General features: G+C 35.7%; 1 protein-coding gene across 11 annotated transcripts in view; it reads right to left on the bottom strand.

Annotated features, from left to right (window-relative positions):
- The window catches only part of RARB (retinoic acid receptor beta), a 458,555-nt gene that overhangs the window by 108,202 nt on the left and 322,731 nt on the right, over positions 1 to 27,622 (bottom strand). The window contains exons 1-2 of one of the 11 annotated variants that reach the window (XM_039343684.1): positions 13,744 to 14,119; positions 13,390 to 13,583 (exon numbers count right to left, since the gene is read on the bottom strand). The exons of 4 other annotated variants lie outside the window; for them this stretch is intronic. In XM_039343684.1, coding sequence (XP_039199618.1) covers positions 13,390 to 13,546 — 157 coding nt within the window. In that variant the 5' untranslated portion in view covers positions 13,547 to 13,583; positions 13,744 to 14,119. Of the gene's footprint in view, positions 1 to 1,012; positions 1,030 to 2,053; positions 2,104 to 13,389; positions 14,124 to 27,622 lie in introns of those variants that run through there. 6 more of the 11 variants (XM_039343688.1, XM_039343685.1, XM_039343679.1 and 3 more) reach the window with 6 other exon arrangements.

Raw genomic sequence — 27,622 nt, 5'->3', positions numbered from 1 at the left:
CAAAGTCACTGAAACCTTGCCATTTATTTAAACCTTTAAGTTCAAAGATTATGATTTTTTTTTTAAAAAAATGCTTTGCCTTTGACTGGATGCTTGTTTTTTTGTTTTTGCAGAACAAAAGGAATATTTTAAATAAAATTGTGTTCAATATTTTTCAAAACTGACATTTGCTTTCAAATAGTATTGTTGTAGACTCAGAAGATGGAGGGAACAAATAAACATGCTTAAAAAAAGTCCCATGACAGGCATTCCACCTGATCTCTTCTTTTGAAAGTTATCCAAGTTATGAGAAGCAAGGGAGGAGGCAAATCACCACATTTATTAATGTACAATAAAAAACACCCATTTGGTTACCATGATTAGTTTTGCATCCTGCCCATAGGGATTTTATTTCTCTCTCTCTTTCAGGGGGAAAACAGCAGAAATCTTCTTTTTCATCGAATATAAAAAGAATGGAAATAAAAATGCAAATGAAATGTTCAGTTCAGCTCAACTCAGATTTTGAGTTTCATGTGGCCATTGCTCTTTTTTAATTGAGTTGACTGTTGTTGGGTAAAAAATGCCTGTTCTACAGATGCACTTGAGTTTATCAGATTTTTCTGGATACGATACCAGTCAATTTAATCAAAGTAAAATATTACATAATCTCAGTAATGGTATTTTGTAGGTAGCAGTGGGAGCTATAGACAACAGATAGAAGAAGATATGCAGGTAGGGAGGCTGCTTCATATGGCAGCTATCACACCTCCTCGCTTAAGATCATATCTTCTACTTTGTAACTGCTACCCAACCTCCAATTATGCTATATGACTCACATTTCTTGCTAGCCATGTGGCAATACAACATACATCTATGAATAATAATAAATTCAATACAAAATATGATAAAAATAAGAGACTTTGGAAGCCAATGCGATAGTGTAGTGGTTAAGATGCTGGACTAGAACTGGATAATAAATCCATTCTAAGCTTTGGAAACTTTTTGCTTTCCATTGTCTCTCAGGTTAACTTACCTGAGAGGTAGGTTGTTGTAGAAGTGAAACATGAAAGAAGGGTGGTGATGACAATAACATGGTCAATCTAAAAAACTGCATGGGAAAAGACGTCTGAACATACAACTAGCAATACACTGAGCACATGAAGCATTTTGATAGCTGAAAATACTATCATGTTCTTTTTATTTTAAACAAACCAATTCTCAAAAATCTATCCACATTTTTAATTAAATACCAGAAATTAGAAATTAGAAACCCCATAGGACAGAAAAGTTGAGTAGGTTTATACTAAACTACTTATTCCTAGCTGAAATTTCTTACAGGTGATAAGAAAGACCCAGGTACTCTACTCTTACCCAGACTAAAGAAGTCAGCATTTTGAATGAATGAATCCCTACCTTAGTTCTCAATCAACACAATATTCTGGACTATTGTTAATTCAATTCACAAAATTACCATAGGGCATGCGTTAATAGAACAATATATTGGGAAAAAAACACCAGAGGGTACCCATGGGAGTAATTTCCCAGAAGAAAGCTATTACAATTACATCTTACTACAATCTTATACAGTTGCTTTTAATTATTTTTAGTGTCAATCATTGTTACTAGTATCTCAGTTAATGTAATTTTGATCAATTGAGTTCTAGGTCTGGAAATAAAAAATGCAAACTCTGGGAAGAGAATGGCTTCCAGATCCCTATTTCCAATGACTTTTGAGGATGGCTATTTTTCTTCTTTACTGAAAGAAAGTTACTCTAACCGCTTACTCAATATGAGATTTCATAACGCCAAATCTTAGATGTATTTTAAATTCATGGAAAACTACCAAAGATAATCCCCAAATTCCTTGAGAAATCGATCCTCAGCTATTGATTATGCATTTATTCCTGTTTCTGGTGACTTTTCCATTATTGAATTAATTGATTCTTTTTTTTACTTTTGGCAGGCTGCTTCAAAGAGAAATCCAATGAATATGTATTCATTTTCAAATAAGTATTGTATAAAATTTTTAATTAGGTTTTCTTCATATCAGAACACAATAGTGTGCTTTACTTACTTTTATAGGAACTCTTTCTGTGAGATTATTTATCCCATTTTATGTCCTAGCTGAAAGCAGAGAAAATATAAGAGGTTTAATACCTTTAATTTATACACATTTGTCCAAATAGCATGTGAACAGACTAAAACACCAGTGTTATAATCACATATAATAAAATTGACCTTTTAAGTGATATTTATGTAGCATTTTATTACTCAATTTTCATTTTATTACTCAATTTCAGAAACTGAAAACTTTGCTTCATAGTTAAACCTTAAAATTAATGCACTGACTTAATGACAAGAATTATCTCCAACTTAGAATCATATTCTCTGAAAACTGTAGATTGTTCCAATTAATTGAGATCCCAGATGTACCGATGTGCGTTGTTAATTGATTTATATACCTTCCTATGTGTTTCAGTAGGAAAGAGTCATTTGGAAACCAGCAGATTTATTTAAGTGAGTTATGCCTGAATTATTCTAGAAGAGATGCATCTTGTATTTTTCTCCTTAGATTAAAAAAAAAGTAACAGAGTGTGCTCATTAGATTGAATGATATGCTACCTTTTATAATTAGAGCTAGCACATTTTTTAATTATACTCTTTTACTCATAGTTGCCTAAACTACTACTGCTATTACCACCACTATTGTCACAAGTTAATTATGAAAGCTTCAAACATGCAACTGTTGTTCTCTGGCTAATAATTTTTAGTTACAAAATATATTACAATGTAATATAGAGGTAGTCTTTGACATACGACTGTAATGGAGCCAACTCATTACGCTTGAATGCCATGGTGTCTGTTAAACAAGAGAGCCTCACTGAATGATCTCCCTGCTCTCCCTGATGTGGCCAATAAAGAAACACGCAGGTTATTACACATAGCATGGGGTGCCTCAGTGGTGAGGGAGAACCTTGGAGGCATAACAAGGCTCATGAATACTCTGTATTTTGGTTTATGCATGCACAAAAATCCAAGGCCTGCAAGGACCTTGTGTCTCTCTGTGTGTGTAAGCCTGTTGAGATCTTCTAAGAAAGGGGAGGAAAGGCCTTTGGGAATCCTATGTGTGTGGAGGTAAGACTGTGGAGACCTGGTGGGTTGATGGGGTAGATAGCTGTAGCGCAGTCTAAGGCCAAATGACTGCAGGGGCACTGCAATGGCTGTAACTTTGAGAACAGGTCATAGGTAGGCTTTTTTTTGGGGGGGGGTCTGTTACAAATTTCAATAAGTGACCAATCATAAGTCAATGACTATCTATATATTATTCAGAAAAACCTTGCTTAGCTATTTTATGTTTTCTCTGTATATAAAAATAAATTCACCTCAATATGGAACAAAAACAGCAATGTATTAATTGTCCTTATATTTTCTTAGGAATTGTACAGCACAGAAAAATGAAGTTATTTTCAGTACTTCCCCACAAGACTTACTATAATTAGTTCTGGGGTTCAATGGCATGATTTTTCTGAAATGAGTTTCCATAATTTTCACTGTTTCTGTAACTGAATGCTTTCAAAATTATTAGAACGCTTATTTTGAGTGCAGAAGGCCCATATTCAAATATAAAAAAATATCTAATTAATTTGACTTTATTTTATTTATTATTAAATATTAAATACTGCTAATCTGATTAGTGTCCTGTCAAATATTTAATCGTTTCCCTTATCATCATATTACAAATCAAAATAACTTTTGGAATTCTCTGAGGATCCCTGACAAGGGCTGTGGATATAGGGCCTCAGGTTGTGCATTCAACCTGAGGAATATTTAGCATTTTGGGATCTATAGTCCCAATCCATTCTGAAGTTGCCATATTGGAGAAATCTAAAATATATACAGTGCATGGAACAATGTGCCAATATACTGTAAAAAATTTCATTTACAGTACACATACTTGAGAATTTGCCTATTAAAACTATATTAAAAGTTCTCAATAACCCTGTGTAATCAAGTGTATAACAATAAAAATAACCAGCCTAGAATATTACTGCCTTCCTTTGATCCATAAGAACAATGGTATACAAATTGTTGTCATTTAGGTGAGTTGGCTAGTGTAGAAATTGAATAAATAAATAAAATAAATAATATTGTAATTATGGGGTGCAGGATTCTACCCCCGTGAACCAGAGGTGAAAAACCTGGAGCCTAATTCTCATTCTTTGTAGTCCTCCAAAGTTCCTCTGACCAAAACATTTTCTCATTAGTGTTTAAGAAATACGATAAACATGCCTAAACATGTTCAACATTATTTAAAAACAAACAACGCAAAATCCTTCTCCCAATAGTCTTTGTTCATGATCCCTGCCCACCCCTATCCTCTGCAGAATGTTTGCTGGTTGCTGCATTGATCAGTTGTGTCATACAAAATTATTTTATTACAAGGGAGAGCACTTAGTTTAATATTGAGCATAGTGATAGTGGCTGCTGCAAGGGCTTCAAGGACACCAGATTAGCTGTTTTTTTTTTTTTAATGTTGAGGTATTTACCTATGATCTCTGCATATAAAATCTGAGCTGGAAGAATGCATGACAGTTCAGTATTTACAAATTGATTTGTCGAACAACTACATTCTATTGTCTCCTCAGATAAGTTGGACCACAGTGAACAATTAAACCTTTCAATAAATAATCTGTAAGCACATTCCTTTGATTTACTGTTATTTGATATAGCAGTTAGTTTCAATGGGACAGTTAATATTGATCACACAAAGAACTACAGACAAACATGAAACAGAATTCTATGGATTATTACTTTTTATCTGCCACTCATCACACTTACTTGTAATTGTAGCAAAATTGAAAATCAATAATCATTAATGTTGGACACATTTAAAGAAATGAAGAATGAAAGTTATGCTTTGGGTTTGGTTTATGTTTTGGAAGCAATACAATAAAGTATTACAACTGAAAATAGTTAGTTTCCACATATCTTTTCTGTAAAATATTTACTTACAATAAAGAGAAAGTATTTATTTGTAGCATATATATATTAGGAAGAAAATAGATATTTTAAGATATAATTGTTTTTCTGAACTAATTAAAATAACAATAACCAATAACGTCAAATCAGAAAAACTTTCAGAATTTCCAGAGGCTATGAATAAAAGGCATGTGGTTTAAGAATTTTGAGAAAGACATCCCCAGATTGGGAAAGAATGAAAAAGCCTCTCTGCCCAAAAACTTTTTAAAAACTCATCTCTGCTCTTCTTTGTATTTAATCTCAGGTAGTTCTAAGTTAATACTTTAGATAAATGCTTTTTAAGTTTAATTAACTTCAATTGTCTTGATTAAATTATACAAATCTAAGTCTTTATTTCTGTACTCCAAACCAAAAAATAACTTGCTCATAGGCTAATCTGCTTTTATAGCCCAGTCTTTTGCTCTTGTTCTGGCCCATGTTCTCACAGTTAGTACTTGTATCCATAACTACAGAATCTTTATTTCCCTCAGTACTTCAAGCAAGTAGAAATCACTCTTCCACTACACATAGAGACACACACAATTTCTTCTAGGTCAGAAATTGACTGCAAGTGATGCCTTTTCTTTTTCTCTTTTCAAAGCAAATGGAAATGTTGCTGATACTCTAAAAGATGAAGGGGAAGAAGCTTCTTTAGAGAAGCACACTTGATTAGCAAAACTTGTATAATATCACACACATACAAATATTGAAACATAACCCTCCCCCTTAGAAAAGGGGAAATGTTTTTTTTTGCTTATATCACTGTAAATTTAAGATAATGCATGAAAATCATACTATTAGAGTATATTTGTTACAAAAATAATCCTAGATAATTAAATTGTGACTATGTTTGCATAATCAAAAGTATCTGTGAAGTAACCATTCATTATTTTTTTAAATCTATTTATTGTTGTTCTGATGCAATGAAAGAAAAACTGATTAAAATGTATAATTCCATATGCAATAGCTTCTCATTAAAGCCAATAAAGACATTTGGAGGATCATCATAAAATAATTACGTTTGCTTTCAAGAATTCTTCTCTTCAACAACATATAGCAACACAGCACTGAACTGAACACCGGCAGCTAAATTTCACTTGTCTCCATCTCCATTTTAGCTAATTATATCCTTAAGCTTTCCAACAGACTAAGCCTCAAAAATCTTTTGAAGCTGAAATGGCTCAAAGAAAAGCATCCTTTAACAGTTACAACTTTAATGAAGAAACAAAGGTAATTCAGTCCCCAAACTCTTTAATATTTCAAGGAAATACAATCTACAGTTTGGAAAAAAAAAACTTGGCTCAAATTTAGGATGTATTCAAGCTTAATTTCTCAAGCACTTACATAAATTGCCCAATCTCTACTTGGCAGTAACTGAGACTTGTAATTTGGAATCTGGCAACCTGTTCAGCCACTATGAACCAATTTTGAAGCAATTCACATGCATTTAACATAGATAAAGGACTAGAAATTCCATGTATCTTTAGTGCAAGTATGCCACATGTCTCTGGCTAAAAATGGAATTCCAAGCATTATTGTGAATGGGAAAAAATATGAATGCTCATGTGAGCAATAAGTAAAATATACCATTTACTTTTTGGTAATGTAGAAAAATGTGGGATAGATGGCATCACCACCAGATGAATTTGTAACTGGCTGATCAACTGCAGGCAACATGTAGTCTTCAATGGAATTACAACTATGTGAAAGGAATCATATAATAGTACCCCAAGGTTCCAACACACTTTCATAAATGATTTAAATGATGGGCAGAAGGGAAGCTCAGCAAATTTGCAGACAACACCAAGCTGGGGGAATAGTAACACTTTAGAAAAGATAGACTTATGATCCAGAAGGGTCTTGACAGACTTGAACACTCTATCCAACAAATTGAAAAGGTTTTACACTTAGGCAAGAAGCACCAAATGCACAGATATAGAGTAGGTGGTACCTGGCTCAAAAGCAGTAACTATGAGAAGGATGTAAAATATGGATTAGATATGAGTTAGCAGTATGCTACAGCTACAAAAAAGCCAATGCAATCCTAGGCTGCATCAACGGAGAGATAGTATCAAGATCACAAAGTGTTTAGACCACTTTATACTCCTTTGGAAAGACCATACTTGGTATACCGCATCCAGTTTTGGTCATTCTGATACAAAAAAGATGCTGAGAACCCTAGAAAGAGTGCAGAGAAGAGCAACAGAGATGCTCTCAACATATGGAGGATAAACATATGAATGGTTGCAGCAATTGGTTGCGTTTAGCCTAATGAAGAAAAAGACTAGGGGTAAGATGATAGCAATGTTCAATATTTAGATGTCAACCTATTTTCCAAAGGATCTGAGGACAGGACATGAAATTAGGGATAGAAACTTATCATTGCTTATATAGTAAGATGGCTTTTAAAAAGTATTAGGAAAAGATTAATGAAAAAGCACTGTAACAAGCAGGGAAGGACTACATTAAATTTTTAACTTATTTTAATTAAATACATTTAAATTTAGTTTAGCCATATTTCCTGTAGAAATTTGACAGCTTAATAGTCAAACAGTCTCCTCCTGGAAATATTTCATAGTTGTAAAGTTTGTGTTGGACAGCAGTGCAAAATTATAATGGACACACCTACTGGGAAAACATCCTATCCCGGTCACGGGCTAGTTACTTTTTGGTGGCTATTTGTGTCATACCAACCATGAATCTGTGTTTCTGTTGAGAATATGTTGCTGCATCTTCCCTTCTGCCTTCAGTCCATATGTTGCAATAAAATGCAGAAACTTTAAAATGAATTTGAAGAACATGTTGCTTCTTAAAAGGATTGAATCTGGGGCATCCTCCTCACAGAACAAATGGCTATAGCCAGACCTCCATTAGATCAAGTGTTTTTTTGTTTGTTTGTTTGTTTGACTGATTTCTATAGCTGCCCATCTCAGCAAATGAGTCTGGATGGTGTTGGTTTGATGTCCCTATCAGTGGTATGCTTAGTTGACCATTGACATAGTTTGTCTTATTGAACAAAACTGCTTTCCAAAGACAAATGTGGTAGCTTTCCAGTGTTCTCCTTCTACCAAGTCTTTATCTTGCTCTTGGGGAATTGACCTATTTGTGGCACAGTGCACTCTTAAACTACTGTAAAGCGAAGAACCCAATTCTATTGCCAATAGTACAATGAATTTCTATTACCAGCCTTGTTGATGCTATTCCATGGTGGTACAATACCCCATTTCCTTTTCCTCAGGCATGAATATATCCTGCTCTGGCCTTGTTGGGGTTTTTCCTGTTTGCGTGGAAAATGCTGACACAGAATAGGTTCTATGTTGAATTTAAACAAATGCAAAAAATACCTAAATGGTTTCAATAGCTTCAAGAGCACAAAAGCAGTCCTCTCAATTGTTTGATGAATACAGTTTGATTTCTCAACAACAGCCTATAATCATTTAAATCCTTGAAAAAAAATCATGTTTTGAAATTTATGAACATGTCATTTGAAGTTGGTGCACCAAACACTGTACTACAATAACTAAGTGATTATACTGTGTAGTTCCAAATATTCCATCTTTACAGAATATAGCAACCACAGAAGTAGTATTACATAAATGGCAGAAAAAATACATATCATATGTGCTGTAGTCTGGCATGCACTTATGATCAGAGGAAGTTGTTTTTCATTTCTGTTACATTTGACCTGTGATGGCAGGGACATGGAACAGAAAAGACAAAATGTAGTGCCAAAGACAGTAAAATTGGATTATTTACTATTGTATGGGGAATATATCTACTTAACTATCAGATCCTCAGAAGACCTCTTAAGGAGTGCTAAATTGGGCTACACAAATATATACTGTATGCAAAACCAAAGGGAAGCTTTAGCAATAATAACCAAATAGCTTGTAGTACATCTAAAAACTACACAATTATTAGGTTCTGCAGTCATTTCTCAAAAACTGTAAACAGAAAGGAGAACTCAAGAGATAAAAGTGAAATGTAGGAGATAAATGCTTATAGATTGTGGACATTCATAAATTGCAGTTTAGCGTATGACCCATTCTTTCAATAGTGAGCTGATTAATACCAGTTCAACAGTGTGGTAGATAATCCCAGTCTTTGAGAATGATTGTTAAGTTTCATAATTATTTCCAGCTGACATTATTTATGTTTATTTATATATATTTCATTTTTCTAAACCACCAATCTTCCTCAAAGTAGGGCTCTGGGTGGGGGAAAATATAATATAACTGATAAACAAAACAGCATCAAATTAACATTAAAATTAAATTATGATTAAAACTTTGAAAATTATAGAATAATTATACATCAAAAGGGGAAAAAATCCTGAGATGCCAATTCTGAAAGAAAAAAGTAGATATGTATATGAATATTTTCAGACTTTTGGAATTCAAATGCAGGGTTCAAAGGAGGATTATATTTAACTAATTCTGAGTCCTTGACCTAAAATGTCTTTGGCATCAGTTTTTATTTTCTATCAGGTAATGTAAGTTAACAGTAGGTTAAAGTGATGCTAAACATCAGACATTTTATTCTGAGATCAAATATGCTGCCATAAGTATGATTTAATTTACCACCTTTGTAAAAAGTGACACAGGAAACAGGAGTGAGGCAGAGACTGCATTTTTAAACTGGTAAGAGTTCATGAATAAACAAACAGCTTTCAGTAGATGGTTGAAGATGACCAATGTATGAATATAATCAATGTATAAGCAGCTTTGGAAATATACTTGTTTGGATGATATAAAGATTATTGTCACAATCTGAGATTGGACTTTATCTCATCTTACTAGCTGGACTATAATGATCTGCCAGATAACATTGGGCTAAAATCTGGAGATAATCAATGTTTTCTCCATGCAAGAAGAAAGTAACTGAATTCCCATTTATGAATAAACAATAATCAGCCTCTCTTACCTCTTAAATTCAGGTGTATTAACTTCAGCTTTTTTAAAAAAGTGGAATATATTTGAAAAAGAAGTTGGCTTCTTCAAATGAAAAAAAAAGTCACAGGAAAAATCAAGAAAGTTAGATTCACTGTTTTTCAAAGTACCCTAAATTAGTTTGGATCCATATTAAATAATAAATAAACAAGAATCTTTTAGACCAATTTACAGCAAATAAAAGCTTCCTAATAAAGGTTTTCTAGTAACCATACCAGAAATTTTATGTAAACCTACATAACAATGAATCTTCTCTTTGGCTGAAATGCAGAACCTTCAATAGCACCTGCTGCAATTCAATACCTAGGAATGTAGATATCATGTCATACACTTAAATATTTATATTCTGACTAGAGATACGAAAAATAAACAGAGAGAGTTTTCTCTTAGGATATTTATTTATAAACTTTATGAAGCTGATTACTGCAAGAATGCAGTCAGATTTAAACATTAATATTAGCCAATATTTTAGCAATGTCATGTATAATTCCAGATTTTTTCAGAGATTTTTATGCAGACCTGTAAACTATTATCCTGTAAGTCTAATTTGTGTAAACTGACATTTTTAAGACCCATACATTCTATTGTGAAAGAGATCAAAATTTTAATCCTACACACACATAAGGATTACATCTCACTCAACATAGTGTACAGTAGCTTATTTCTGAATAAACAGGATTATGTTGTTACCTTGCAATCCTATGCAGTTCCCTTAAAGTATGTATCATTTAACTTCACTGAGCTTACTTCTGAGTAGAGATACACATGGATATGTTATTACACATGTACATTATCTTATTTAAACAAACAAATAACGTTAATACCATTACACTATTTTTTCTGAAAACAATGAAAAAATATATAAGGGCATTCTAAAACAGGTATTATCCGTTGAAAAGCTGGTTTGTCACCATTTTTCTTATAAGAATAATCAGAAAGAAAATAGTTTTCATTCATTTATACTTGGCATCATTTTAAAAAAATCAGAAAAATCAGAAATATATACAAGTCTTTATCTAAGCCTTTTACATTTTCATAAAATTGTTTTAAATACTTAGCTATAGGAAAATACAATAGGTTATTTGTAAATTCTTGACTAAAAATTGTTCATTTCACTTTGGCATATTGGCCCTAAAATTAGAATATATTTTAAACTCCAATCAAAGTTTTATTTTGAGGGGAGACTCACACCTTAGCACATTTGAGAATAATATACACTAAGTGCACATACACACACACATAAATTTTAATACTGGCAATCCAAACCTTAAACATACAATTTTAGGATATATCAAATATTTACTGCATTACTGTGTAATTTCAATTATTTGCATGTTTGCATCTCACAGAATTGCCAATATTTTCCTGGGTGTTTCTGCGCTAATTACTGAACCATCGTAAGTGCTATTACTGTCTACTTATTAAACTTCTATTATCGATGCATCAAAATTGTGGAATAAATCAACTATTGCAACATGTTTATGCCCAAACCAAAATACACTCGACTATTCCTTTTTTTATATCTTGTAAAATAGCTCTTATCTCAATACATTATGCAAAACTGCACATAGTTTGTTGTTAACAAAAATAAGAAAATATTTGCAACTGGAATTACTGTTTACTATTAAGACCATATTTTTATTATAGATAATAGATTAAATATCAGAATAAAATCAAGCGTATTGCAGGATATGATAATTGCTATAAATATCACTAATTAAAAATCATAATTTGCAAAAAATAATTTCAATCTCTGAAAGTATATTTTGAAACCATTTTGCTGTATGATAGTGTAATTTAATTAACATTACACCAGCCTCTAGCAAATGGTATATTTAGAACCTGCAACTCAGAGATCAGAGTAAGCCTGTTTTAACTTGCTCTGGAGCAACTGGCACTGACTTTTAAAAAAAAAAAAAGTTCTGTTTCATAGAAATCTATTGTAGAACTCTGCAATGTTAGCTTTTTATACAAGATTGATACTGGAAAAGTTCTTGCTCCACTAGGCAACACCTTAAACATTTAAATATTTATACTATGATTACAACTAAACTATACATTATAAAATTCTTGCTAAAAAAGGAACAGAAGTGTGAAAGGTATACTGGCAGACTTAAATAAAATTCTTTCTTAGTCAGCAGTGCTGAATTAATGCAGTTTAAATACCTTCCCTCCCTAGTATGGAAATACCTTCACTATTTTAATTGTCTGTTGGTTTTACACTTTACACTTGCTTTTAAATTTATTCCTGAATCATTCTCAATAGAGAATTCCCAGAGCCTCATTTTCTAAGTTCTTTTGTTTTTATGATTAATAATGCTGATCTAATAACAATGAAAATATTTTTGATTATGGCATTTGTTATCAAAATGCTCATATGAAAAAAAATTCAAAATTTACTTCCTTTGCAGTTTGCACATTTTTAAGCTTGTGTATTTTGAAGCAATTGAGCAGCCTAAGAACCACATTGTCAACCATACTCTCTAGTTAATGGTCCACTGAAGTGTCAAAGAGCATGTTAAAACAATTTGATAGATAGTCGTCATTTATCCAAATCAGTGTCAAAGCAATGAAGCATCCTTCAAGGGTCTCCCTCCTTCCCCCATGCACTGTTAGAACTTTGGCACTGCTTGCTCTTTTTCAAACTTTAAACTAAATTATAAAAGCATGCCATGTTTTGACACTCATGTCCTTTAACCCTGGATGAATATCTGATAATTTAATAGGCATTTTAAAATAATTTTAAATTATTTTAAAGATTAAACTATAGCTTATTTTGTCCAGTTTGAACTGTTCACGCACCAAGAAAGTGCTGAGATAATTGATGGCAAAACACAAGGGGTGTTCACAGTTAGTTTTCTAGAAAAAACAGGGATTTTGTAGAGCAACAAAGTAAAAAAAGAAACGTGGCAGCATGGTCAATGCAAAGAAATAGTGTTTTTTTCTTTTTTCTTGGTCAGAAAAAGAAAAACATTTACAGAAGCCCTCAACTTCGCATTTTACCTGCCCTTAGATGACTGCTTTGCAAAACGTTGTCTTTCAGAATGCTAAAATACACCTACCTGTAGTTAAAATATTAAAATTCATTTTTTAAAAAATAGCTTATGAAAAGCAAATAAACATACAGATAAGGAAATTCTGCATGATATTTTATTTAATAAAAAGCATTACTGCATTTACATTTAATGGCCAAACTATTTAAATATACTAGAGGAATAACGTTGAAACATGAAACATGTTTAAATTTGTGATATTTTTTAAAAAAAATTGCAAAGCCAAAATGTGCATGCATATACATACACCTGCATAAAAATCTACCTGGGAAAACACACCCTTCCTGTTGTCTTTTGGGTAGCATTTTTCTCCTGTTTCTGGCATGCAAATAATTTTTTTAAAAAACGAGAGCAACAAATAAGTGCAACAAAACAATAGCAGGACCTACATTGAGCACTGTGCCGGTGCTGCCACTCTGTTTGTGCCAATCCAGTGAAGCAGGCTTTCAGAGCCTTCTCCTGGAGCATGCAGGAAGATGGACTTGCTGTGTAGAAATCCAGCATTTGACCAGGGCTGACTGCTAGGACATCCATGCAGTCAAACATGATTCCCTCTCCAGTAGGTCTGCAAAAGTGCCTTCCTCTAGGTGTGGGGGAAAATGACATATAAAAGTACATCCAACTCCATCAAACTCTGCCCCTTTTTTGGCACGTAAGCTGTTGGTCTTTTTCCCAGACCAGAATCATGAATTATGACAGACAACACAGCTAAAAGCCTGTAATTGATCCAAATGATCATTTACCATTTTCCAGGCTCTTCAGCCAATCCAGTAGAATAAAGGGAGGAGGGGAAAACAAGCAGCATTCCAAGTTCTACTTTCCCCAAATCTGTGCCCCCAAATCTTTCAGAAGCCTTCGAGCCACTTTGCCTTCCTCTGAAGCGATGGTGTTTTTTTGCTTCCTATGCAGCCTTGAAGTTTTGCGGACGAAACAGGCTTCGATAGCAGCTTGAGATCCCCCTTTGCTGCTGAATAGATCCTTCTGCTTTCGAACGGCTCACTTCCTACTACTTGTGTCACACAGAATGAAAGATTGAATTGCTTAATATATGCGAGTGAACTTTCTATGAACCCTTCCCAGGCTGCTAACCTTCAAATGACCCAACCCGTCTGACATCACCAACTCCCAGGATTCTCACACAGCTTAAAAACTCCCAACAGCCTTACAGAATAAAGCAGGGAAGGCAGGATAGCAGGCAAGTGCCCGTTCCCGCACTGAAGCAACTTCCCTTTGAAAACAAAAAGAAAAATGGAACGATATAAAACAGACGTAAAAGATGCCTTAGAATTTTAAGCAACAAAAATCTTTTCTCAAGTTCTTTCCCTTCAAAGGCTTTAAAAGCTGCTGTTTTTAAACTGTTTTATATGCTCAGTTCTGTGCACAGAACCCTGTTAGATTGTCCACAGGAGAAACCAAGATGCATTTACTCCATAGCCAAGATAGAGATCATTTTCCTGGCTGAAAACAGAGAAAGCAAAACGGGTGGCCAGAACAGAGTGAAATAAAAATAGGGAGCAGAGAATGCATTCTCAAAGCACTGGGACTTGCAAGCTTAGAATAGAATTAGAGGCATCTCTTGATCTAGCTCTGACTACTTCAAGTTTCTCTGCTTTTATTCTATAACCAGCAGTATACAGTGAGGGAGATCCCTTTGCCCAATTGGCATATGGGATGATGCTGACAGTGATGCCTTTCTTCCCTATGTGAAAATAATTGTCTCTGTTTATTAAAGACACATTCTAGCCCCTTCATGAAAATACATGGCAATTTGTCAGTCTCTATTAAAAGGTTTGCAGAGTATACTTAACAGAGAGAGCTGAAGATTTGGGTCTAATGGTTAAGGCACCAAGACAGAAACCAAGAGATCTTGAATTCTAGTCCTGCCTTAGGCATAAAGCCAGCTAGCTGGGTGACTGACCAGTCAGGAACTAGTCCAGGCAGTTACCAAGAGACAACTTTGACATGAAATGTACCAAAGCCCATTTGGGGGAATTAATGTAATTTAGCAAAACTAAAAACGCATGGAGAAAGAAGCACAGATTTCTAAGACAACTGCAAATTCCAACTTCCTATCTAAACCTTTTAGAACAACCATTCATCATGTTTTTATCAATTTACATTAAACTGCAGGTAAGGATATTTTGTGCTGGCTAGCAATTCCTTGTGAAACATTTTCATAATTTTCTTCATCTGCTATTAACAAAATGTAATGACTTCATGGAGCCAGAATGCATAATAATTTTTCTACAGTTTGTATCAATGAAGTAGAAGTATCATAGTAAATATATGAAACATATGCAATGCATTTCTTGTGCTTTATGAGTGGAAATGCTCTTAACTTTTAAAGCAGCATAAATGAGAGAGAGAAAAAATGACATGTTGCAACATCTTCAATATCAGAAAATGGCAGAAACCCATAGATTTCTTCTTGATATGGCTAAAAAGTACAACATGCACAACAATGTTTTAAGCACAATATGAATCTTCCTATAATGACTACCCACCCACTCCAATTTCAGTATCATAAAAATAGTAAATTTTTTCTAGGCAGTAGAACTATCCACAAAGAGGAACGATATAATCAGAGATTCAGTGAACTTGAAACAAGTACCAGTGAGTGCCACATGTTTTTAAATATCATTTTTTCCTCTTCAAATTTAAAATGTTTTAAAAAACAATATTAAAAAAACATTGAAAATATTTACTTTTTAAGGTTTAGGAACTGTTTTTTCCTAACCAAAGAATATATAGATAGTCTTCAAGTTATGGAGTCTGTCCACTACAGCCATAAGTTGTGACTGTTGTAAAGCAGGTCATCACATAAACTAACTCAATTTCACTTTTTTTGCAGTAATTGTTAAGCTAATTACCTTGACTGTTAAATTAATCCCTGATCATTAAGCAATCCATTTTTCAGTATGAAAGCTTTTGCTGAAAACTGGAAGTAAATGGCAGGTTTCGTCAAAAAAATATTATACATTTTTAGATACTCAAGAAATATTTCCATTCTGAAATGTATCTTACTGCCCCACAAGCCAGGGAAAGCTTTACCTCTTGCTCAATTTTGCATGGCAAATACCATTGGCGGAAAGGCTCTGTCCCTGTGATTCTGTACAATGAAAACTATGGAAATGCACATTTTATTGCCACATTTACAGAGACATATGAAAAAGATTTGCCTTTTTCTGATTATGAGATATCCAGATCAATCAGATCTGGACTATGACCAAATGTTCAGGTTCCTGCTACACAATTTTTTATATTATCACATTTTATGTAATTTATATATTATCACACTTACATAATTAATACACCAAATTTTGGGTAATTTTAGATATTAATAATATTTTGTGTAAATTTAGTGTAAATAAAATTCTTGGACCAATACAAGAAATAGCTCCTTAAGTTATCTGTAAACACTTAGAGAAAAGTCTAGCTTTAGAAACGTATAAATAAAAATTAAAATACAGCTATAAAACAATCTGGCTGGGACCCATGAATGAAACCCAAAAGCAGTAATATACAGTATATCTAGGCTATAAATAAGATACCTAAATTATGTAGCAGGAACCTGAGCACTCTCAATTAGAGAGGACTTATGTATTTTTCATAACGACAGGGTGGTCCTATGCTTAGACCCCTCCTTTGTCCCCAAAATCGACTCATTGTTTCATAGGACGCAGGAGCTTATGCTGCCAGATTTTTGTCCTGAGCCATCCCACGATTTGGAAGGTAAATGGCACACCTTGGATATTTGTAGAGCCTTGTGTCACTATATTAAGCAAACTGCCTCTTTTCACAAATCTGAAGCCCTATTCGTTTCATTCCAGCCCTCTTCAATGGGTCAGAGGGTGACTGCCTCTACTAGCGGTGGATGGATTAGGGCTTGCATAGCAGGGGCGTACCAGACACACTCATTGCCAGTTCCAAGACGAATCACCGCACACTCCACTCGCAGTGCGGCAACTTCAGCGAGGTGGGCGACACAGGCATCAATTAAAGAGATATGCAAGGCAGTGACTTGGTTGTCTCCTTCCCCATTTGTGAGGCATTATAACTTAGATAAGTTCGCCTCAGCAGATGCCATGAAATAAGAAGGGGCGTTGTCTTACCTGAACGCCTTTTCTCAGCATGACGATGGAGAATCCACAGATGGATGGATCTTGCCTTTCTGCCCTAGAAACTAAGTCAATCAATCTTTACCACGCCTCTCTTCCTCAGGCTAGGAATCCCCAGTCACAACAAAGGCGGAGCAGTTGATGATTTTTTAAGGTGGTGGCTCAAATTCTCCTGATGCAGGACCGGATGGACCTTGGGAGCGGAGTGGATTCTCCATCAACATGCTGAGAAAAGGCATTCAGGTAAGACAATGCCCCTTCTCCAGCATGACGAATGGAGAATCCACAGATGGGACATACCAAAGCCTCACTGTCCCTATGGGCGGGAAGAAGTCTGGGCCTGTGTCCCACTATCTGTTACTACCTTTTGGAGAACTCTCCTGCTAAGTGAAGCATTTGCTGAGGCAAATTTATCTAAGTTATAATGCCTCACAAATAGGGAAGGAGATGACCAAGTCACTACCTTGCATATCTCTTCGATTGACACCCGTGTCACCCACGTCGCTGAAGTTGCCGCACTGGCAGCACAAGCTCCTGCGTCCTATGAAACAATGAGTTGATTTTGGGGACAAAGGAGGAGTCTAAGCACAGGACCACCCTGTCGTTATGAAAAATACATAAGTCCTGTCTAATTGAGAGTACTGCCAAGATGTGCCTAGGCTACTAGGAAGGCGATCTTCAGTGTCAAGAACTGTAGAGTGGAAGTTCTGACGGGCTCAAATGGAGGTGAAGTGAGAGCCTGTAAGACCTTGGACAGGTCCCAAGAGGGATATCTGTGAACCACGGGCAGTTTGTTGTAGATTACTCCCCTGACAAAGGAACGTACCGTAGGGTGTTGAGCCAAGGGCTCTGAGTTGCCATATGTGAGCACTGTGGACAGGGCAGCAACTTGTCTGTGGATTGTGTTGGGTGCTAAACCTTTAAATCCCTCCAGTAAATAATCCAAAATTCTTGGAATAGGAATTGTAGCTGGATCTAATATTGTTGTCTTCCACACCAGTTACAGAAATTCTTTCATGTGGAATCATAGATTCTATTAGTTGCAGGCCTTCTTGAAGCCTGAATCATGGTAATCATGTCTGATGAGTAGGTCTCTTTTGTTAGGAGTCTCTTTTCAAATGCCAGGTGGTTAGCTGGAGCCACTAAGGCTCTGGGTGTTGTAGAACCCCCTGGCTGATGGACATTTGATCTTGGGGTATGCTCCATAGAGGAGAGGTCGAGAGATCAAGAGATCGGCATACCACGGTATCACCAAGTATCACCTCTGTCCTTTCCTGCAGTATCTTCTGGATAACTGCCTGGATCAGAGGGAGAGATGGAACACATACAGGAGCTCTCTGGGCCATGGGCTGCGTAATGTATCTACCCTTTCTGCCCCTGGAGACGGGAACCGGGAGAAGAATCTCGAGAGCTGGCAATTTGCCGGAGTAGTGAACAAGTCCAGCACTGAATGACTGAACCTCTCTGATATCTCCCGGAAGAGATCTGGGTACAGGCACCACTCGGAGTGGTCCACTGTGGCCCTGCTCAAGAAATCCACTTGCTGGTTCGTCTCTCCCGAGACGTGCTCTGCCTTAAAGGACAAGAAGTTGGTCTCTGCCCAGGTTCCTAATAATTGACTCTCGGCCATGAGGGACCTGGAGTGGCTACCCCGTTGCCTGTTGATATGGGCTTTCGCCGCCACATGTTGCCTTGCCTTGCCACCTTGTTACGAAAGTGTCGTAGAGCCAGATGTATAGCTCTGAGCTCCAACCAGTTTATATTGTGCTTCAGATCTGACCAGGACTACTGACCCTGAGCCAACTGAAATTCCAGGTGCGTTCCCCGGCCGAAGAAGCTGGCATCCGATGTTAGGATAAGTTGGTTGGGCTCCTTGAATAAGGAGACCCACCACTGGAGGGATTACAGGGTCTGTGATGGGATACGTACCTTGTGGTTGGAAGAACTGGTGCCTAGTCTCTGGAACAGGAGAAAGAACCATTGGAGGGTTCTGGAGTGGAGCCAAACCCAAGGAACTACTGCTATGCAGGAAACCATCTTTCCTAGCAGTTGAGAAAGGATTGTTAGGGGGACTACTCGCTTCCTTTGAATCTGGGTGACTAGGGATTGGATACTGTCCCGACTTTCTTGAGACAGGTAAACCTTGCACTTCCTTGTATCTATCACCATGCCCAGGTGAAGGAGGCAGGTGGAGGGAACTATCTGGCTTTTCTGAAAATTTATTGAAAACCCGTGGTCCTGGAGGATCTTGATGGACAATGCCAGTTCTGATTGAGCCAATTGGACTGAGGAGGATTGAATGAGGATATTGTCCAGATAACACTGGACATGCATCGGAATAGTCCTGAGATGCATGGCCAGCGTTGCCAGGACCTTTGTGAATGCTCTGGGGGCTGATGACAGGCTGAATGGTAGAGTTATGTACTGAAAATGGTGGCCTGCGTAGCAGAATCTGAGGAATTTCTGATGTCCGGGAGGATGGGAATATGTAGGTAGGCCTCCGTCAGGTCAATGGGCATCAGGAGGTCCCCCCTTCTGATGCCTGCTAATCCCCGTCCCTTCTGCCCTGCCAGTACCAGTACCTGGATCTCCAGGAGATGTCGAATGGCCTCCTTCATGAGGCTTCTTTTGACTGGATTTTTGGATGATAGGCAAGAGACGAAATGCCTCGGGGGGGGGGGGTGGAGGTGAACTCTAGAGCCAGCCCGAATCTGATGGTGTTGACAGTGCTGGAGTCATATTAAATAACTTTCTATCATTCCCCCCCCCCCGGAGATAGAAAAGAACCTGGCATTCCCCATTGTCTTTGGACTACATTGAGGAAAAGGAGAGGACAGGGAATGTCCTGTTGGGTAAACGTTGGCTCTGAAAAGACCTTACTGGTAGGTCCCTGACTGGTAGAAGGTTCAGCCTGACAGACACCTTCAGGACCAAGTTGAGCAGTGCTCATGGCCTTGTGAAGCAAGGATTTAAAGAGAGCCGGATTAAACAGACCTTTGAAAGGAGGGGGATCAGGAGATAAGTCCTCATCTTCTGACATCCCCTGCTCTATGTGTTCCCTATGAATGACCTTTTACTCCTGGAGGAATTGGATGGGGAAACTGCCCCTTGGTATGCGGCTGCTTCCACCTGGGAAAGATACAATACATTGATGTGAGATGGGCTCTCTGATGCTATCGACTCAGGTCGAATTCTCTGGTGTAGGGTTGAAGCTACACCTTGGGCAATAGCCTGAGAAATCAGAAGCTGCATTCGTTCTGATAGTGCTGTCTCCTGAGCCTTTGGAGAGCGAAGCCCTGCCGCTGTAGGAGTGAATGTGGTCTCTGAGCCCAGAGGTTCAGCTGTACCTGAAGGAGCAGGGATATGAAGGCCAAACCCCTCACTGGAGTGGGGAACCATCTCCACCTGTTCTGCCACGGGAAAAATGAACTTACCTGTTTCTCCTTCTGGAGACCAGGCACTTGGAGTAGCAGAGATTGAAGGAGCTTATTGAGGGCCAAAAACCAATGCTTCCATGGGAACAGAAGTAATCTGACCAACCTTTGCCTCATTTTTTTTTTGTCTTGCAGCTTTGGAGAATTGTTTTTCCAATGCCTGGTGCCTCCCGCTTGCTTCTTCTCAGCAGCTCTGGAAGACCTTTTGCCAGAGATAGCTTTGGATCTGAGTTTCCCAGCAGCCTCCTGCTTGGCTGATCCAGATTTCTTGTGCTTGGAGGAACTGCTGGAAGCACCTTGTGATATCTGAGCTTCTGTGGTTTTATCTGTCATTGCAAAATCAGAGATATCACAGAAATGGCAATCTCAATGTATTTGCAACAGAGAGGCAATCCCAATAGCAAGGAGCCAACTTGTGGTTAGAAATGGTGGTGGCGCAATCAACTTAATGGGGTAGCCAGCACACTTCTGATCCTGTTAGTGACAGCAAGACCAACTTAATGTGGTAGCCAGCACACTGATAATCCTGTTAATGGTGGCAAGACCAACTTAATGGGGTAGCCAGCACACTTATAAGCAGCGAAATCGGTGGTAGGAAGAGGCGCTGAAAATGGCAGCAGTTAAAGCGGGCACTCAGCCATGCTCTGAAGTCTTTGGAAATTGCATCCTGAAGTAGGCTGTTGTTGTTGCCTCTAATTCTAATAGCCTTAGTATGCGGCGAACTGCCAAGGAGCCTGGAATTGGAGAAGCAGCACCTTTGAAATATCAGTTTGGCCTTCTGAATGGCCTGAGAGTGTTTATAAGGCTTTCAAAATGGTGACTGCTAATAAGCAACCTCCTGCTCCGTCGTTATGTCCAAATTAATAAATGCGGCAGCTGCTTCTATGGCTGATTAATAAGACTGCAGACTGAATTCTGGCCAAAACTGACTCTATTTGAGTCTAAATGGCCCTTGCTGGAAGGGGGGGTAAAAGCAGTGCTCAAAATGGTGACCGCTGCATTTCTGTCCTGCCTGGGAGTTATAAATCACTTGAGGCTTCAGCCGAAGCCTACAGAACTGCTCTGACACTCAGCAGTTTGAAAAAGCAGCACTGATATCAGCGCAGAGAAGGGAATGTACAACCTGGGAAAATCCACAGTTTTGTGTTTCTGCTAGAAACAAAGCTAATCTTCACCACGTCTCTCCTGGGCTAAGACTAAGTCATGACTGGGGATTCCTAGCCTGAGGAAGAGAGGCGTGGCAAAGGTTGATTGACTTAGTCTCTGGGGCAGAAAGGCAAGATCAACCCATCTGTGGATTCTCCATTCGTCATGCTGGAGAAAATAATCTTACATTGTTTTACTACGTGCCAATGCAATCTGATGAAATAGTTTGCTTTACAAAAGAACCTTCAAGGGGGAAGACAAAATTGCAGTGGAATTCTGTTGCTTAACCAATTAAACAAATGGAAGTGTTGAATTTATTTAAGGGTGGTAGGAGGATGAGAATTTCATTTTCATTTATGAAATCCCCTTTCTAGCATCTTCTCTATTTTTTTCATGCTTCTGTTACACTGTAAAGGAAAACTTCATGAGAAAATATTTTCTACTGGCTGTTTCATATTGGGAAAAGTGAGCTATCAGAAGATTTCAGAATAATATGAAGATTTGTAACAGAAAACAACATTCTGTAAATATTCTTTGCTTAATGATTGGTTGTTTAGTGACTATTTGAAATTATGATAGACTTCTGTGACTAGGGGGAATCTGCCTTTCTTGGAACTCCAGAATTTGACCATTAGTATCGGGGGGGGGGGGGCGGAGAGTCCTTCATAACTCTGTTTATAGACTCAACTTTATAGACTCAACTTTATAGTTAGCTGAAATGTTCCACAATCACAAGATGCAATTTACAATTTTTTATGCCAGAAATTGACATTTTCAGCCAGTTTCCAGAAAGAAATAATAGGAATGCCTTGACTCACTTAATGACAGTGTTATTCACTTAATGACCTCTGCAAAAAGGTCATAAAATAAGTTGGTCATGCGGATACTTCAATTTATGATTGTCATGATTTACAAGAGAAATCCTATGCTCTATTATAGTCATTAGTCAAGGATTCTTTGTATGTATACATCTTCTGGTTTCTCTAAAAATAATCTTAAAAAAACAAGAAAAAAGTCCAATTATTAAATATTCTGCAAATATATAGATAGAATAACTTGAACTCGTTTTATAGGGGAAGAAAACTTTTGAGAAACTGGAAGCAACTTTGGCACAACATTAATCTTAACAGAGTGGAGAAAATATGTTGAAATTAGAGCTTTCCATGTAAGACAGTTACTGTAAGTCAAATACAATTCCATGAGCAATATAGTGGTTCTTGTTCCTTCTTTGCAACATGTTGCAAAGAGGGGAATGGATCTGTTTAATAAATATCACCACCACTTAGTCAGAGTTTTATTTATTTGTTATTTATTTATTTGTTTGTTTGCTATTTGTTTATATGTATAGAAACGTAAGATGGTTAACATGGTAATCTCCCTTTATTTATCCTTACAGCAGCAACTCTGTGGGGCAGGTTGCTGGAAAGAGCATGTGAAGCTGGCCCAAAGTTACCCAATGCATTTCCATGATTAGAGTAGGCATGAGCATGGTCTCCTCTGTACACATGCAACACTTCAATGGTCACACCACATTGGCTTTTTTATTTTAAAATGGGCATTGGAGAGAGGCATCTTCTTGAGACATAAAGGCCCATCACGTGAGTTTATTTTATTTTAATCTCTCAGTGTACCCTCTGGTGTAGAACGTAATGTGAAATTAAAAACAGATGTGTGGCTATGCCTTAAGAAAACTAAAATCATGTCTTTCTGAGATACAAATTTAACAAAAAATTATGCACCCAACTAGTCCAATGGTTGTTTTGACCAATGATATTTAGAATCTCATAAAAGATGTGCCACGAAATACTTATACAATTGATAAATTCTGTGTCAATCATAAACCTTTATTCTGTTGAGATCCAACAAAGTAAGTAGGCTATTCACTTAATTAATTAGATTTCTCAAATTATATTTAGTTGTTTTAACTTTTATGATCTGGTCTAGACTGCAATAAAATGTTAATTCATTCAAATAAATGTGCGTATAGCTCTCTTTCATGCTTCATTCTTTCGGCATTTTGAGCTATCCTCAAAGCATATATAAATTATCCTAGTGGGAAATTTTCTCAACTATCATCTGTAAATGTTCATATTAGTGATTGAGAGTCTCTGCCCACTGACCTATTTTCTGTGAACTTCTCATATATTCAGGAAATCATTATAGGATGGACTCTGCTCTTTGGACAACCTTACAGAATTGTTTTGCCAACTGATTTAGTCAAATATATTTTAAAATCGATGGTGTCATGGGATAGCAATATACATCAAATAAAGTGTATTGCTAAGAAAATAATTTCACTCCTCTCCTTCCACGTATCATATATATTAATTAAAATCTATTTCAAGAAAAGAATGTGCATGCATTAATTTAACAATTTGACTTAATAACTATGTGTTGATGTATCATTGAGTTAATAAAAGCAAGCAATTTTTTTGCATTAAAGTATGTTTCCTACACAATGGTGATCAGCTCTAACAGTTGAAAATTCTCAGAAAAACATCCATCCTCCCATTGCACAAGATGTCTGTGATTCATTAAAAGCTTAGTGACATTGCTTCCTCTTGGGGTTAACAAAACTTAAACATAAGAGGATTCAAAAACATCTTTAAAAACTGCTTTTGAAATTGATATTTGTAAATTAAAAGTAAACATCCAAAAGAAAAGAAAACAATAAAAGACAAGATGCTGGCGAAAGAGAAAGAAAAATGCTATAGTAATATAAACTTGTTTAATAATACATAAACCTCTTTAAATATATGATATAAATAAATAGATTTATTGTTTTTAGTCAATTAAATATACATCTTTAATGCTGCTGAGAAGTAAGAGCTGAATAGATACAAATAATCCCCTAATTCTGTACTGTTTTAATTCATATTTCATTTTTATCCTTCCAGAAGCAGTTCTATGATATCTACCGATTACTGAGATTTCTTACAGTTTTGTTATTGACTATCTATTGAGATCACAAATATATTTATGTGACAGAAGGTCCTAGGTTCAGATCCAGGCTTATCTAACTAAGGTTCCTATCTAATATCCAAGAAGATATCAGTCAATGTGGATTACCCTTCTTCCCTTTGATGCCCTCCGTTGGCTGCCCTGGCTTTGTTATGACAAAAGTTGTAATCCAGTACATCTGCTACAAGGTTAAGGAAAAGCTGTGTAAATAATAAGTTAGATAAACTGATGGCATGAGATGCTGCACAAGCACACATATAATCATTATTTTATTGGTTACTTTGTGGAGTTATTTTTGAATAATAAAATAATAAAACACTAACATAATAATAAAAATAAAAGATGAATTATTTCTCTTTTATTTTTAATTTTAAAATTAAAACATATAGGACAAATAGAAAACAAATCTACATTTTATAGTCAATTAAAAGCCCCAAAGTAGGGAAAAATACAGAGACTGGATATACTTTCTATTTTGGTAAGGTATTGTCCAATGTATGACGGTGCTATTGTAAGTGACACTTAATACCTTTTGAATTAAAAAAAGATCATTTTTATAATAATATATCTAAATTAACTGGATAGTTTATTATGTTTCATAATTAATTAACTTAAATTAATGTCTCGTTATTGAGTCCATTTAACACATATTAATTCTTTAGATAATCCTGATGTTAATTACTAGTATTTCTTCTCATTTTTATAAATTAGTTAATCAGCTATATTTAGCTTTGAAAATTGAAAGCTTTTTCAAGTATTTGATTGAATACTCACATTTACAATTATTACACATGATATAAAATGTGGATATTTTTCACATGAAACCAAAATCATTTAAAAGATATAGCTTTTTATACGTTATAATTAGAAAAAATATACACTGAAGCAGTAATTAATTCCTTAGTTAATTTAAATGCAATGGTGTGTGAATATTTTATGCTTAGTCATGCCTTTGAAAGATGATAATAGATAAAAATACTCTCAAATTCTTTTCATTCTTATTTCATGCCATTTTCCATTATCTATTTTGTTCCAATCTTCAACTGCAAAAATTTTACAATAAAGAGCTAACATTAAACAATCAAACAACAAAAACACAACTGCATTTGGTACTAATTGTTATTTGTCTGGATTATAAAGCAGCAATTTCTAGCCAAAGTTCAAATAAAACATCCACATTTTTTATTTAATAATGAGTACATAGAACATTCAGATCCATGAATCAGATTCCAGCCACTTATATAAGAAATAATAATCTGCAAAATTACGAATTTTTCATAGATATAACATTAAAAGCCACATTTTAAATTATGTTCCATACTTTCAAGTTAAAAATAGATAGGTCATATTTCATGAATTTTTAAGCATGTACATTGAAAGCCCTCTTGGATATTTTGTTCCAAGTACTGTACAATTCGGAGCACCAATGAATATAGTAATTACAAGCATCAGTGAATATAGTAATTACTAATAGAATTCTAAACCATTTGGATGTATGACATTTCAAGGACCCCCTTATGGGACATAAGACTGCTTGTATACTGCATTCATTATCTGAGTCCCTTTGTTCCATGCCTTGTCACCATCTCATGTTGGACATGTCGTAACCAGACCAAGATTTACAGCAAGTGCAGAGAGACCCAGCTGTTGATCACTCTGTTATCCTTCTACTAGGTACGTAGGCACAGTAACACCTGGATCTTAGGTCCAATATCCAGGATCCATAGAAGTAATTCTTAATTGTACACCAGCGAGCAGCAATATATGAAGCAGCAGCAAACAAGACTAATGTCAATGCCAAGGCATACTGACACCTATTACAGATATTCTTCCTAAAAGACTTCCTCTGGGATATATTAGTAGTTTCAAAATCTTATTTAATCTAAAATTAAATGATTAATCAGCAACAAATTAGTACTTATTCCTAACTGTCCATTTATTCCAGTTAATTTTTTTAATGCTGATTGGTACCGAATCTCCAGACATTCTGATAAGATTTTTTTCCTATCCTACCTGGAAATAACAAAATTAAATCTGAGCCACTTCTACATGTAAGACATGAATGCCTTCTTCAACATACCAATACAACTAGCTTGTTACTGAACACAAAAATGTTTTAGAATTATTACAGATTTTTTAGAATCAAATGAAAGCATAGAAACAAATTCTTCATAAGAGATTTGTTCATAAGAGATACCTTCATAAGACCTTGGTACATTCCTAAAAAGTTGTCTTGTATGCATCTTAATTTACAGCCCAAATGTTGGAGATGTGGTAGCTTGGATGCTACTTATTTTCATATCTGGTGGACTTGTAGAAATATAAAAGCTTTTTTGGATTAAGATTTGGTGGAACATTCAAAAGATTTTTAGGAGAAAGATAAAGTTTACTCCACAACTATTTTTATTGGGTGTTATTGTAGATTGTGATACTAAAGAAATTAACTTGATGTTGAATTTGATAACAGCTGCAAGATTATTGGTAGGGCAATATTGGAAGAAGGATTGTTTGCCTACTATAGAAGAATGGACGCTTAAAGTGTCAAATTTAGCAGAAATGGCAAAAAATTCTGCTTACTTGAAGGATCATTCACAAGAAAGATACATTTCGGTCTGGAGAAGATGGATTATATTCAGAATAAATATGGGACTAAAAAGTTCCATTTAATTTATGAGTAAATTTTAGAGTATTATTATTTTTAATAGTTTATTATAGTAGAATTTTTATTAGTTTTATTATTATTTTTAGTATTAGTTTTGTTTAACAATTTGGATATTGTATTGTTTAATAATATCGACTTGTTTATGTTATTATGTTTATTTTTAATTTGTTTATAGAGTTAAAGCGCATTACGGACTTGGTGATTTATATAGTTGGTTAATGTTAGTTAGAGTTTGATTATTATATCTATAACCCTGTACTCAGCTCTGGGAAGTGGGGGAGGGAGAGGGGGGGGTTTAGGG

Source organism: Crotalus tigris, unplaced genomic scaffold, assembly GCF_016545835.1.
Source record: "Crotalus tigris isolate CLP2741 ecotype Arizona unplaced genomic scaffold, ASM1654583v1 scf7180000017871.4482833, whole genome shotgun sequence".
NCBI lineage: Eukaryota > Metazoa > Chordata > Lepidosauria > Squamata > Viperidae > Crotalus > Crotalus tigris.
The sequence above is the reverse complement of the archived record's forward strand: the minus strand, read 5'-3'. Positions and strand labels throughout refer to the sequence as shown.